Source organism: Panthera uncia, chromosome X (assembly GCF_023721935.1).
Source record: "Panthera uncia isolate 11264 chromosome X, Puncia_PCG_1.0, whole genome shotgun sequence".
Lineage (NCBI taxonomy): Eukaryota > Metazoa > Chordata > Mammalia > Carnivora > Felidae > Panthera > Panthera uncia.
The window spans coordinates 41707740-41722335 of record NC_064817.1 but is presented as its reverse complement, the minus strand read 5'-3'; the positions used below and the strand labels follow the sequence as shown (position 1 = coordinate 41722335).

Below are 14596 nucleotides of genomic sequence, written 5' to 3'. Positions count from 1 at the left end.
ACTGTTTTTTTAATTCTATATTGTTTATTTCTGCTGTGATCTTTATTATTTCTTTTCTTCTGTTGATTTGGGGTTTCTTTGTTGTTCTGCCTCTAGTTCCTTTAGGTGTGCTGTTAGGTTTTGTATTTGAGATTTTTCTTGTTTCTTGAGATAGGCCTGGATTGCAATGTATTTTCCTCTTAGGACTTCCTTTGCTGTATCCCAAAGGGTTTGGATTGTTATGTCTCATTTTCATTTGTTTCCATATATTTTTTAATTTCTTCTCTAATTGCCTGGTTGACCCATTCATTCTTTAGTAGGATGTTCTTTAACCTCCATGCATTTGGAGGTTTTCCAAACTTTCTCCTGTGGTTGATTTCACGTTTCATAGCATTATGATCTGAAAATGCGCATGGTATGATCTCAATTCTTTTACATTTATTGAAGGCTGTTTTGTGACCCAGTATGTGATCCGTCTTGGAGAATGTTCCATGTGAACTCAAGGAGAATGTGTATTCTGCTGCTTTAGGACACAAAGTTCTGAATATATATGTCAAGTCCATCTAGGCCAGTTTATTAATTATTGTTTATTGGCCACAGTTTATTGATTTTATTGTTTATTAGCTCTTCTTGATAGATAGACCCCATAATTATGAAATAATGTCCTTCTTCATCTCTTGTTACAGCCTTTAGTTTAAAATCTAGTTTGTCTGATAGAAGTATGGCTACTCCAGCTTTCTTTTGGCTTCTAGTAGTATGATAGATGGTTCTCCATCCCCTCATTTTCAATTTGAAGGTGTCTTCAGGTCTAAAATAAGTCTCTTGTAGACAGAAAATACATGTGTCTTGTTTTTTTTATCCATTCTGATACCCTATGTCTTTTGATTGGAGCATTTAGTCCATTCATATTCAGTGTTATTATTGAAAAATATGGGTTTAGAGTCATTGGGTTATCTGTAGGTTTCATGCTTGTAGTGATGTCTCTGGTACTTTGTGGTCTTTGCAACATTCCACTCACAGAGTTCCCATTAGGATCTCTTGTAGGGCTGGTTTAGTGGTGATGAATTCCTTCAATTTTTTGTTTGTTTGGGAAAACCTTTATCTCTCCTTCTATTCTTAATGACAGGATTGCTGGATAAAGGATTCTTGGCTGCATATTTTTCCCTATTCAGCATATTGAAAATTTCCTGCCACTCCTTTATGGCCTGCCACGTTTCAGTAGGTAGGTCTGTTACTACACTTACATATCTACCCTTGTAGGTTAAGGCCCGTTTATACCTAGCTGCTTTCAGAATTCTCTCTTTATCTTTGTATTTTGCCAGTCTCACTATGATATGTTGTGCAGAAGATCGATTCAAGTTACGTCTGAAGGGAGTTCTCTGCGCCTCCTTGATTTCAATGTCTGTTTTCATTCCCCAGATTGGGGAAGTTTTCAGCTATGATTTGTTCAAGTACATCTTCAGCCCCTTTCTCTCTATCTTCTTCTTCTGGAACTCGTATGATACAAATATTGTTCCATTTCATTGACTCACTTAGTTCTCTAATTCTCCCCTCGTGGTCCAGAATTTTTTTCTCTCTTTTTCTCAGCTTCATCTTTTTCCATAATTTTATCTTCTATTTCACTTAATCTCCCCTCTGCCTCTTCAATACTCGCTGTCACCACCTCTAGTTTATTTTGCACCTCATTGACAGCATTTTTGAATTCATCATGACTATTTTTTAGTTCCTTGACCTCTGCAGCAATAGATTCTCTGCTAACTTCTATGCTTTTTTTTCAAGCCCAGCAATTAATCTTATGACTATTATTCTAAATTCTTGTTCAGTTATATCGTTTATATCTGTTTTGATCAATTCTTTAGCTGTCATTTCTTCCTGGTATTTCTTTTGGGGAGAATTCTTCCATTTCATCATCTTGGCTAGTTTTCTGTCCCTTCTGCATTTTAAAGACTTGTTATGTGCCCTGTGAGCACTACTATATTAAAGAGGGATCACACACTGTCCAAGGCCTGGTCCTCCAGGAGGTGTTTTTTTGGAGAGTGTTACTTGCTCTCTGTTGATGTGACTTTGGTTACTTTATCTCCCTCCTCATAGTGATGTTTTGGACCCTCCACCAGGTGTGCTTTGATTTGTTCATTGAAATAGACCTGGAAAGGAAAGCAAGCAAACAAACAAACAAAAAGCAAAGACACAAAACAAACACACACACACACATACACACACACACAAACAAACCAAAAAACCCCACAAACAACCAGAAACACCAGCTACAAGTAAACAACAGGGTGGAGGCAGTGCTGATGGAAGAGGACTTATCCCATACAAAGAGAGAAATGACAGGGATGGGGAAAAATAAAAAATAAACATTGACCAGACAGAGAAGCTGTATGGCTTAATCCAGAGGGAGTGAAAGGAAAATAAAGGAGGTGGGGAAAAAGAAAAGAAAAGAAAATTGACCAAAGAAACTCTACAGCTTAATTCAGAGAGAGTAAGGAAAGTAAAGAAGGAGGCAGGGAAAAAGAAAAGAAAATAAAATTGACCAGACAGAGAAACTATTCAGCTTAATAGAGAGAGAGAAAAGAAAATAAAGAAGGTGTAGAACATGTATCAAGAGAATAGATTAAATATTTCTGCTTAAACAAACCAACAACCAAAGTAACCAGACTAGAGGAGGGAGGAGATAAGAAGGAAAAAAAGAAGGAAGAATATATCTATATAATAAGAATTGTCCAAGAGTTACATCAGACAATGCAATAGCGCTGGTCTGGAGGAGGGGATGTCTGGTTTGTCAGTGTCAATCCCACTCTAGTAGATATGCAGTTAACAGGCGAGGAGGAGTGTGGTTTGGTGAGGTGGGTCCCGCCTCCACTGTGGGCCCGCTGTCCATTCTCTGAAGCCCCACTTATGGCCCATCAGGTTGTCTTGGTGGGTCCCTGGACACAACTGTTTCCTGCCTCCCAGATTCTTGGAGTTCAAAGTCCTTTGGATTCAACACTGCTTTGTTTGAGAGAGGAGGGAACTTTGGATCCCCCTACTTCTGCCGCTCCTTCCAACTCCTCACTTCTGAGGTACTTCAGCTTTGACCCGCTCAGATCCTTTGGGGGTGGTCGTGCTGAGCAATGGCCAGGTGCTGGCCCACCCCCAGGAACATGCACAAGACTGCATTGCTGCCCATGCCCAGAGACTGTGGTTAGGTGCCAGCCCTCCCCAGGAAAAGTTCACATGATCTTGTAGCAGCAGCACTTCAGGGATTATGAAAAATCATAACACACATCTAGTGCCAGGATTCCCCCTTAACATTCTTGTTCCAACACCAGTGAATGTGGTTGTTCTCCAGGGTCCGCTGGGACCTTTGCCTGTGGGGTGACTGCACAGCCTCTACCAACCAAATGTCCCAGCAGGGGAACCGCTGCTCCCCATATGGCCTGAGGACCCCTCGGACCTCACTCTCTGCTCCCAGGGATTCGCCCTTCCCACCAGAGCACCGCCAGGTACCAGGCTGTGGAATTTCAGACTCTGCGCTCCCCTGTTTGTAGAGTCCTAATGGAATTTAAACCCTCTCCTTTCTCCTTTCTCCCTTTTTTGTTCAGTACCTGCGGCTATTTCCACTTTTCCCCTTTCTCTCCAGCTTATTTTTGTGGGGGTTGGTTTTCCCATACTCTCCCCCCATCTCTGTCCTCTCTCTGCAAGCAAAAACAGCTCCCTGCCCTCCACAGCTTCTCTCTCCCCTCCTTCACCTCTCTGCACTGTGTACCTGCCAAGTTCTGTAGTTCAGGTTGTGTAGATTGTTGTGTTAATCCTCAAATCAGTTTTCTTCATGTGTAGGATAGTTTAGTGTTGATCTGGCTGCATTTCAGGGACAAAAGATACAAAAAACTTCCATGCTGTTCCGCCATTTTGGCCCCTCCTATACCACTTCTTTATCCATTCATCAGTCGATGGACATTTGGGCTGCTTCCATAGCTTGGCTATTGTAAATAATGCTACAATAAATATACGGTTACATGTATCTTTTTGAATTAGTGTTTTCATTTTCTTTGGGTAAATAGCCAGTAATGGAATTACTGGATCTCATGGTAATTCTATTTTAATGTTTTGAGGTGTTTCCATACTGTTTCAATTGCTCCACCAGTTTGCATTCTCACCAACAGTGAACGATGGTTCCATTTTCTCCACGTCCTTGCCAACACTTTTTTCTTGTGTTTCTGATGTTTGCCATTCTGACAGTTGTGAGGTGATATCTCATTGACGTTTTGATTTCCATTTCCCTGATGCTTAGTGATGTTGAGCATCTTTTCATGTGTCTGTCGGCCATCTAGATGTCTTCTTTGGAGAAATGTCTGTCCATGCTTTCTGCCCATTTTTTAATTGGGTTGTTTTTTGGGTGTTGAGTTTGATAAGTTCTTTATATATTTTGGATACTAACTTTTTATTGGATATGTCATTTGCAAATATTTTCTCCCATTCCATAGGTTGCCTTTTAGTTTTGTTGATTATTTCCTTCTCTGTGCAGAAGCTTTTTATTTTGATATAGTCAGAATATTTTATTTTTGTTTTTTTTCCCTTGCCTAAGGGAACCTATCTAGAAAAAGTTGCTATGGTTGATGTCAGAGAAGTTACTGCCTGTGCTCTCTTCTAGGATTTTTATGGTTTCATGTCTCACATTTAGGTCTTTAATCCATTTTGAGTTTTTGTGTGTGTGTGTGTGTGTATGGTGTAAGAAAGTGATCCAGTTTCTTTCTTTTGCATGTTGCTGTCCAGTTTTCCTAACACTATTTGTTTAAGGAACTGTCTTTTCCCCAGTGGATATTCTTTCCTGCTTTGTCGAAGATTAATTGACCATATAATTATGGATTTATTTCTAGGTTTTCTATTCTGTTCTATTAATCTCTGTGCCTATTTTTTGTGCCAGTACCATACTGTTTTGATCACTACAGCTTTGTAATATAACTTGAAGTCTGGAATTTTGATGCGTCCAGCTTCACTTTTCTTTTTCAAGATTGCTTTGTCTATTCAGGGTCTTTTGTGGTTCCATATAAATTTTAGGATTGTTTCTTCTAGTTTTGTGAAAAATGCTGGTGGTATTTTGATAGGGATTGTATTAAATGTGTAGATTGCTTTGGGTAGTATAGACATTTTAATAATATTTGTTCTTCCATACCATGAGCATGGAATGTCTTTCCATTTCTTTGTGTCATCTTCAGTTTCTTTCATCAGTGTTTTACAGTTTTCAGAGTACAGGTCTTTTACCTCCTTGGCTGGATTTATTCCTAGGTATCTTAATATTTTGGTTGCAATTGTAAGTGGGAATGTTTTCTTAATTTCTTTTTCTGCTACTTCATTATTGGTGCATAGAAATGCAACAAATTTCTATACATTGATTTTGTATCCTGAGACTTTACTGAGTTCATTTACCAGTTCTAGCAATTTTTTGGTGGAGACTTTCTGGGTTTCTATGTACATGTAGTATCATGTCATCTGCAAAAAAAGTGAAAGTTTGACTTCCTCCTTGCTGATTTGGATGCCTTTTCTTTTTGTTATTTGTTTGCTGTGGCTAGGACTTCCAGTACTGTGTTGAATAAAAGTGGTGAGATGGGACATCTGTGTCATGTTCCCAACCATAGAGGAAAAGCTCTCAGTTTTTCTCCATAAGGATGATATTAGCTATGGGTTTTTCACCAATGGCCTTTATTATGTTGAGCTATGTTTGTAAGTTTATTTCTGGGCTCTCTATTCTGTTGATCTATGTGCCTATTTTTGTGCCAGTACCTTACATCTTGAAGTACATCTTTGTAGTACATCTTGAAATCTGGGACTGTAATACCTCCTATTTTGTTCTTCTTTCTCAAGATTGCTTTGACTATTTGGGGTCTTTTGTGGTTCCATGCAAATTTAAGGATTATTTGTTCTAGTTCTGTAAAAGATGCTGTTGATAATATGATAGGTATTGCATTAAATGTGTATTGCTTTGGGTAGTATGGACATTTTAACAAAAAAATTTTTTTCCCAGTCCATGAACATGGAATATCATTCCATTTGTTTGTGTCATCTTTAATTTCTTTCATCAGTGTTTTCTGGTATTCAGGGTACAGATCTTTCACCACCTTGGTTAAATTTATTCTGAGATATTTTATTATTTTTGGTGCAATTGTAAAAGGGATTGTTTTCTTAATTTCTCTTTATGCTACTTCATTATCAGTGTATAGGTTTCTGTATATAAATTCTGTATCCTGTGACTTTACTGAATTCATTTATCAGCTGCAGTGGTGTTTGTGTGTGTGTGTGTGTGTGTGTGTGTGTGTGGAGTCTTTAGGGTTTTCTATATACAGTATGATGTCATCTGCAAATAGTGAAAGTTTACTGCTTCCTTACCAATTTGGATGCTTTTTATTTTTGTTATCTGATTGCTGTTGCTAGGATTTCCACTACAATGTTGAATAAAAGTGGTAACAGTTGGCATCCTTGTCTTGTTCCTGATCTTAGGGGAAAAGCTCTCAGTTTTTCACCATTTACTATGATGTTCACTGTGGGCTTTCATATGTGATCTTTATTATATTGAGGCATGTTCCCTCTAAACATACTTTACTGAGGATTTTTATCATAAATGGACGTTTTACTTTGTCAGATGCTATTTCTACATCTGTAGAAATAATCACATGGTCTTTATCCTTTCTCTGGTTGATGTGATGTATCACACTGATAAATTTGCAAATACTGAACCACCTTGCATCCCAGGAATTAATCCCACTTGATCATGGTTAATGATTTTTTTAATGTATTGTTGGATTTGATTTGCTAGTGTTTTCTTGAGGATATTTGCATCTGTTAATCAGAGATATTGGCCTATAGTTTTCTTTTTTTTTTTTTTTGTATTGTTTTTATCTGGTTTTGTTATCATGGTAATGCTGGCCTAATATAATGAATTTGGAAGCTTTCCTTGCTCTTTTGTTTTTTTGGAATAGTTTCAGAAGAATGGGTTTTACCTCTTCTGTAAATATTTGGTAGAATTCACCTGTGAATCCAGATGGTTCTGGACTTTTGTTCATTCAGAGTTTTTTTGATTGCTGATTCAATTTCATTGCTGGTAATCAGTCTGTTCAAATTTTCTATTTCTTCCTAATTCAGTTAAGGGAAGTGACTTGTTGCTAAAAATTTATCCATTTCTTCTAGGTTGTCCAATTTGTTGGCATATAATTTTCATAATATTCTTTCATAATCTTTTACCATTCTGTGTTATCATTTTTTATTTCTCTTCTTTCATTTCTGATTTTGTTTATTTGAGTCCTCTTTTTTTTCTATTGTTTTGGGGTTTTGTTCTTTTCTTTTTCTATCTCCTTTAGGTGTAAGGTTAGGTTGTTTATTTGAAAATTTTCTTGCTTCTTGAGGTAGACCTGTATTACTATTAATTTCCCTCTTAGAACAACTTTCCTGCATTACAAAGATTTTGGACTTTGTGTGTTCATTTTCATTTGTCTGCATATATTTTTTGGTTTCCCTTTTATTTTTGGTTGACCTATTCATGTTTAGTAGCATGCTATTTAACCTCCATGTATTTGTTTTCTTTCCTGATTTTGTCTGGTGGTTGATTTCTAGTTTCATTGTATCAGAAAAGATGCATGATATGACTTCAATCTTTTTTAATTTGTTGAGACTATTTTATGGCCAAACATGTGATCTAACCAGAGAATATTCCATGTGCACTTGAAGAGAGTGTGTATTCCACAGTTTTAGGATAGAATATTCTCAATATATCTATTAGATCCATCTGGTCAACAGTATCATTTAAAGCCACAGTTTCCTTATTGATTTTCTGTTGGATGTTGATTTTCTGTTGATTTTCTAACCCATTGATTTTCTAACCCATTGATGTAAGTGATGTGTTAAAATCCCCTGATATTATTGTATTACTATCAGTTACTTCCTGTATGGTTTTTAATAGCTGCTTTATGTATTTGGATGTATCCATGTTGGGTGCATAAATATTTATAATTATATCTTCCCGTTGGATTGGTCCCTTTATGATTATATAGTGTCTTTCTTTGGCACTTGTTAGGGTCTTTGTTTTAAAGTCTATTTTGTCTGATATAAGAATTGCTACCCTAGATTTCTTTTCACTTCTATTGGCATGATAAATGTTTTTTCTATCCCTTAACTTTCAATCTGCATGTGTCTATAGGTCTGAAATGAGTCTCTTGTATGCAACATATAGATGGTCTTTTTTCTGTATAAATTTTTAAGTTTATTTGAGAGAGAGCATGAGTGTGGTAGGGACAGAGAGAGAGGGGAGAGAAAGAATCCAAGAAGCCTCTGCACTGTCAGCACAGAGCTCAATGCGGGATTCAAACTCATGAACCATGAGATCTTGACCTGAACCAAAAGCAGTAGTCGGATGCTTAACCAACTGAGCCACCCAGGCACCCCAGTGTATAGATGGGTGTTACTTTTTTAGCCATTATATCACCCTATGACTTTTGAGTCCATTTACATTCAAAGTAATTATTGAAAAGTATGTACATATTACTATTTTGTTATTTGTTTCATGATTGTTTTTGTAGTTCTTCTGTGTTCCTTACTTCTCTTGCTCTCTTCTCTCATGGCTTGCTGGCTTTCTTTAGTGACATACTTGAATTCCCTTTTCTTTATTTTTTTGGATATCCACTACTAGTTTTATTTGTGGTTACCATTAGGTTTGGATATAACATCTTCTGCATATAGCAGTCTATATTAAGTTGATGGCCATTTAAGTTTGAACCCATTCTAAAAGCACTAAATTTTTACCTCTTTCCAACTCCACGTTTTAGGTATATGGTGTCATTGTTTTATTTTGTGACTCCCTTAACTGATTTTATAGATATACTTAATTTTACTGCTTTTGTGCTTCCTAGTTGTCTTACTTCTGCCTATGGTTTTTCTTTCCACTCAAAGAATCTCCTTTAACATTTATTGTAAGGTTGGTTTAGTAGTGATGAATTCCTTTAACTTTTGTTTGGGAAGCAATCTTTCCTTCTATTCTGAACTATAGCCTTGCTGGATCGAGTATTCTTGGCTGCAAGTTTTTTTCTTTCAGCACTTTGAATATATTATGCCACCCCTTCTGGCCTGCAAAGTTTCTGCTGAAAAATCAGCTGATAGCCTTTTGTGGTTTTTCTTGTAAGGAGCTATCTCTTTTTCTCCTGCTGCTTTTAAAATTCTCTCTTTATCACTATTTTTTGCCATTTTAATTACCATGTGTCTTGGTATGGACCTCCTTGGGTTGATTTTGTCAGGGAATCTCTGCGCTTCCTGGATCTGGATATTTCTTTCCTTAGATTAGGGAATATTTTCAGCTATTATTTCTTCAAATAAATATTCTGCAATCTTTTCTCTCTCTTCTCCCTCTAGGATCCCCACAATGTGGATGGTGTTATGCTCGATGGTGTCACTGAGCTCCCTTAATCTATTCTCATTTTTTATTATTCTGTTTTCTTTCTCTTGTTCACCCTGCTTGATTTTCATTACTCTGTCCTCCAGGTCACTCATCTGTTCTTCGGCTTCTGTATATTTAATTTCAATTTTTGAGTTTTTCATCTCTGATTGGTTCTATTTATGTGTTCTGTTTCTTTGTTGAGGGTCTCACTAAGGTCCTCCACTCTTTTCTCAAATTAACTATATTTATGGCCATTACTTTAAATTCTCTAGCAAGCATATTAGTTATATCCATTTTGTTTAGCTCTCTTGCTGTGATTTTGCCCTGTTCTTTAATTTGGGACACATTCCTCTGTGTCATTTTTTTATAACTCTTTATACTTGTTTCTATGTGTTAGAAAAGTCAGCTATGCCTCCTGTTCTTGAAAGCAGTAGCCTTATTTAAAAAAAAAAAAAAAAAAAAAAAAAAGAGGCCCTGCAGTGCAGTGTCCTCTGCTTACCAGAACCTGGCACTTCAAGAGTGTCTCCTGTGTGTTGTGTGTACCCTGGTCTTGTGGCTGAGCTGTTTTTGTCTTAAGTCGAGTCATCTGAAATGGTTCTCTTTGCCTGTTGTGGGTAGTGTTTCATCCTTGTGTGGTTAATGGGCCAGTTTGGAGCCACATTAGGCTTGAGGTGGGTCAGACCAGGCATTTGTCAGATCTGCTGAGACCAAACTGCAGGATGCTCTCCTTGTGTTGCCCCCTGAGAGGCTTTTGTTGGTAGGCAGGGCACTCTCCCTGTGTTGTACCCTGAGAAGCTTTCATTGGTGGTTGAGGCCTGCAGTCAGACCATATGTCTGCCCCCAGCCCACGGCTTGAGCTGCAGTAGAACTGATGTGTGTGGTTATCTTCCCCTCTCCCCAGAGCAGGAGTCACTTTGGAGTGGTTCTCGCCCTTGTCCTGGCTGCTTGCACAATGCCATGCTTGTGTCCTCACTTTGGATGGACTCCTGCCAAGGGCATGTTTGATGGGGTGGGTCCACAGAATTCAGGGAGTGGGGTGCCCGGTATTAGCAAGGTGTGTGCCGGTCTCTGTGGGAGGGGACGTGTAGCTCCTTTGGAGAACTGCTGAGGATGGGTTGAAGGGGGCAGGTCCACAGAAGTGCACAGGGGTGGGGTGTGCTCTTAGCACGCTAGGTGGAAAGTGTTCCTCTTGGTTCCCACAGGTGTCTGTGTTTCTAGGCTGGGAGCGGGGGAAGGAAATGGCACCTGCCAGCTCTTTTATTCTTGGAGAAGTCTCCTAAGGATCCCTGTCCTTCCAGCACACATTCTGAGATTAGTAAATAAGTCTCCTTCCCATATGCCCCCAAGTGTTTATCAAACTGCTGCTTCTATGTTGTATCTCAGTGGGGTTGTTTTGTTGTGTCTTTAAGGTTAGAAACTCAGTTTCCTCTCACCTTCCAGCTCTCCCATAACTGAGCCCACTGATTTTTAAAGTTCCTGGTGTTGAGCCCCACTGATTATAGGAACTCACAAAGCCCCTCTGGTTTTCAAAGCCAAATGTTATGGGGGTTTGTCTTCTCAGTGTGTGTCCCCTGTACCTGGGGTGCCTTGTGTGGTGTCTTCTCTCCCTTCTCTGTACCTTTGGTGTCCTTCCACCCTGTGTACAGTCTCACAGGTCATTTTGGTTCCCAACCATGTCTCTGCCCTTTCTCCAACTGTCAATGTGGCCTCTTCTCTGTGATTAGCTGTGGATAATCTGTTCTGCTGGTCTTTGGGTCATCTTCTGCATTATTTACACTGATGTGGCTGTTATGTAGGTGTATCCATGGGATGAGGTGATCTTAGGATCCTCCTACTCTGCCATCTCCCTGGAAGTCCCAGGGCCCCCTTTTTAATTAAAAGCAAATGTGAGGGCACCTGAGTGGCTCAGTCAATTAAGTGTCCAACTCTAGATTTCAGCTCAAGTCATGAGCTCACAGGTTTGTGAGTTCAAGCCCCGTATGGTGCTCTGAGTGTGGAGTCTGCTTGGGATCCTCTCCCTCTCTCTCTCCTCTCCCTTGTGCTCTCTCTCTCAAAATAAATAAATAAACTTAAGAAAAGGAAATGTGCCTTTCACTGGGTATTGTAAAAGAAAGGGAACGAGAAGAGGCTGGTATGCCTCCATTATGGGAGAAGTCTGACCTCATCAAACTTCCATCTCACCAAATGAAGAGTGGCATTATGCATGCTAATACATGTACCATGTACCTAAGCATATGCCAAGCATCTGCTTACACATAGACACAAGTGTACACCAAGCATGTATGCACATGGTTGTATACTAGAACATACATGAAAATATGTACAAATACATGCTAGAAATACACCCACATTAACCTCTATAATAACCTCTATATAATAACCTCTGTATAACAGCCTCTCTATAATAACAACAGCACCAATAGTTAACTTATATAACACTTACACTATGCCAGGAAATGTTTAAGGATTTTTAATGCATTAATTTATGTAATCTTCACAACTGCCCTAGAATATAAAAGCACATAGAGGTTAAGTAACTTGCCTCAGGTCACAAACTATTAAGGGATGGAGCTGGAAATCAAGCCATAATCACTGAATGCAGTCCCCAAACATATGCATATACCAAGGAAGACACTAGGCACCCATGCAGAGGTACACCCACATCCATAGGAGCATGCCCATAGAAACGCCAATCCAGTAATTTTTCTCTTTCCTCAAGTTTGCCACATTACATATCATTTTACAGGCCAATCTGACATGAGAAAAACTTGGCAATATACATTGATGCCTGTAACTGCTCAGAAGCAAACGATATCTGTTTGATACCCTAGCACCCTTTGGCTATCTCATCACATCTACCAAGTACTTCTTTCCCCAAACTTTTCTCTCCTCACATTCAACTTTCTATGCTCAGAGTTCCTGGCCAACTACTACCTCTCCCCACCTCTCACATACCACCCAGTTCCTTATTCTGTCCTTTCAAGCACTAACCTCTCATAACAATGCCCTGTCCCCTTCATTGTTACACAGAGCGACATAATGTATGACAAGCTCAGTGTCCTGATTGATGTCCTGGCTGAGGAAGCAGCAGTTGAGAGAAGTGCTACAGTATGTGCAGACAGTGGAAAGGCAGATGGAAAGACCTTCATCCCTCAAATAGACCACATAGCCAAGTGCAAGTTGGAGCTGGCCACAAAGGCCCAGAATCTCCAGAAATCCTTGAAGCTCATCATATTCCAAGTTGAACAAGGTAAGGGTCCCAGAGTTGTGGCAATTGAGGTAAAGGAAAAAGAAGGTTCCAGTGGATGGTTTACTGGTTTCCCTCACTCTGGGCACTCTGGGACTGCTATTTGACTCCACTGCCAAAACTTGACTAGATCCTGTATTCATATAGTATTCAAAGTCAGTCTTCAGACTGATAATTTGAAAAACCTCAGTCCTAATAAGCTGTCTCTTTGGCTCCTCCTACCTCCCAGACACTCAATCCTTGCAACACATTTATTTTTGGAACTAACACTCATCCTAAACAATTACAGTTCCCAAGAGGTCTGGCTCAAAGCTCTGTCAGCTTCCACCACCAGCCATGGAGTTTTTTTCCACCTATTCCTGTTTCCTTCCAACCCACAAGCCTGTGACTATTTTAAAAAGAAAATAATGTTCATCTCTGCATGTCTTATATAGTATTAATCAGGCACAAGGGCCCTGAGAGTGGTCCTGGGATCTCTGGCATTGACTGCCATTTCCCACAACTCATGACATCTGTAAGCTTCCAACTCAGTATGAAAACTCTTTAAACTCCTCCAACTTCTTCCTCCAAAATTTAACATTTTGGCTCCCACTTCTACCCACAATGCTTCCTTGAAAAACATATCATAAAATGGTATAAGACCATGTGTTCTTGAACTGGTGGAGTTGAGAAGTCCACGTAGCAAGGAAGTCCCTTGGATGGCCTCTGACTTTTAGCCATGGCACTTTCTCCTGCCTTGGTTCCTTTAGTTACAGCCTCAGCAAGTTTCCAAAAAAGAAGGAAAATCTCCATTATGCACTGGGAATGCAGTAAACAGCTTGTTTGCCTCTATTTCTGTAATTAAGTTTCCAAGTGGGGATGTACCCATAATCTTATCACAACTAACTCTCAGTCTCCTCCATGAACGTATAAGTCAGATTTAGAGGTGCAGCTTGTGGCCATGGGACAGAGAAAGGCACATCTAGTAGAATAGGGATTGAACCTATGAGGTTTGGCACAGGCTGAGCATCTGAGCCATACAACATATACGCTGGTGAAAGGAAGGAGGCTTCTCAAATATTCTTGGAATGGGCGAAACATGTGGATGAAAGAATGGCATGGTCCTAGAGGCTCAAGTCTGGAAAACAGTCCTGTGAGTAAATGTATTAACAAAGATGATAATGGAGGTAGAAGAGCAGAGGGTTTTCCACCTTTCTCCCTCTGCCCCTGGCTCTGAGCTTCTACCCACACCACATTTACTGAGTGACAGAAAAAAGAGTAACCAGTAAAATAGAGAAAGCTCAAGTATGGATATGAAGAGACATGGGGGCAACACTGTAAGAAAGCTAAGACTACAAACAGCATTATGGAGGTAAGGAGATGGTCAGATGGGGGTCTCTACTGGCATTAACTAAAAGAAAGAGATGCTTAAGAAAAGTTCAACAAATGTGACCAATCCTCCTTCCTTTATTTCTTCCTCCTTCCTTCCCTCCTTCTCTCCTTCTCTCCCTCCCTCGTTCTCTCCTTTTCTCTTTCCCTCCTTTCCTACCTTGTTCTCTCCCTCCCTTCCTACCTTGTTCTCTCCCTCCCTCCCTCTCATCTTTCCTTCCTACCTTGCTTCCTCCTTCTCTCCTTCCTTCCTTTTCTCCTTCCACATTTTCTCTGTAGTTCTTGATGAGCAAAGCCGTCAGACAATATCGGTTAAGAACTTTACTTCAACTTTCTTCCTGGAAGATGACTTAAAAGACATTAGCCAGATGAGCCCAAGACACCGTAAGGATCTTTCTCTCCTTCTCTTATTCTATCCTTTATCACTGTTTTCTAGTTCCCCTGGAATTAAGATGTGTTTTCATGCATCTTTCTTTAGCCATAATCCTACTCTGCAGTAGATATCTCTCCCTATGTCCTAGAAACTTCACAGTATAAGATCCCATGCCAATGTCCAGAAGTAATGACCTCATTAGGTACTTTGAAAAGGCTGGCCTGAT

The 14596-nt window shown here is 39.4% G+C and overlaps 1 protein-coding gene across 1 annotated transcript in view; it reads left to right on the top strand.

Annotated features, from left to right (window-relative positions):
- DGKK (diacylglycerol kinase kappa) overlaps nucleotides 1–14596 on the top strand; it is a 177348-nt gene that overhangs the window by 144101 nt on the left and 18651 nt on the right. Inside the window, exons 15-16 of the mRNA XM_049643853.1 lie at nucleotides 12413–12632; nucleotides 14277–14381. Coding sequence (XP_049499810.1) covers nucleotides 12413–12632; nucleotides 14277–14381 — 325 coding nt within the window. The remainder of the gene's footprint in view (nucleotides 1–12412; nucleotides 12633–14276; nucleotides 14382–14596) is intronic.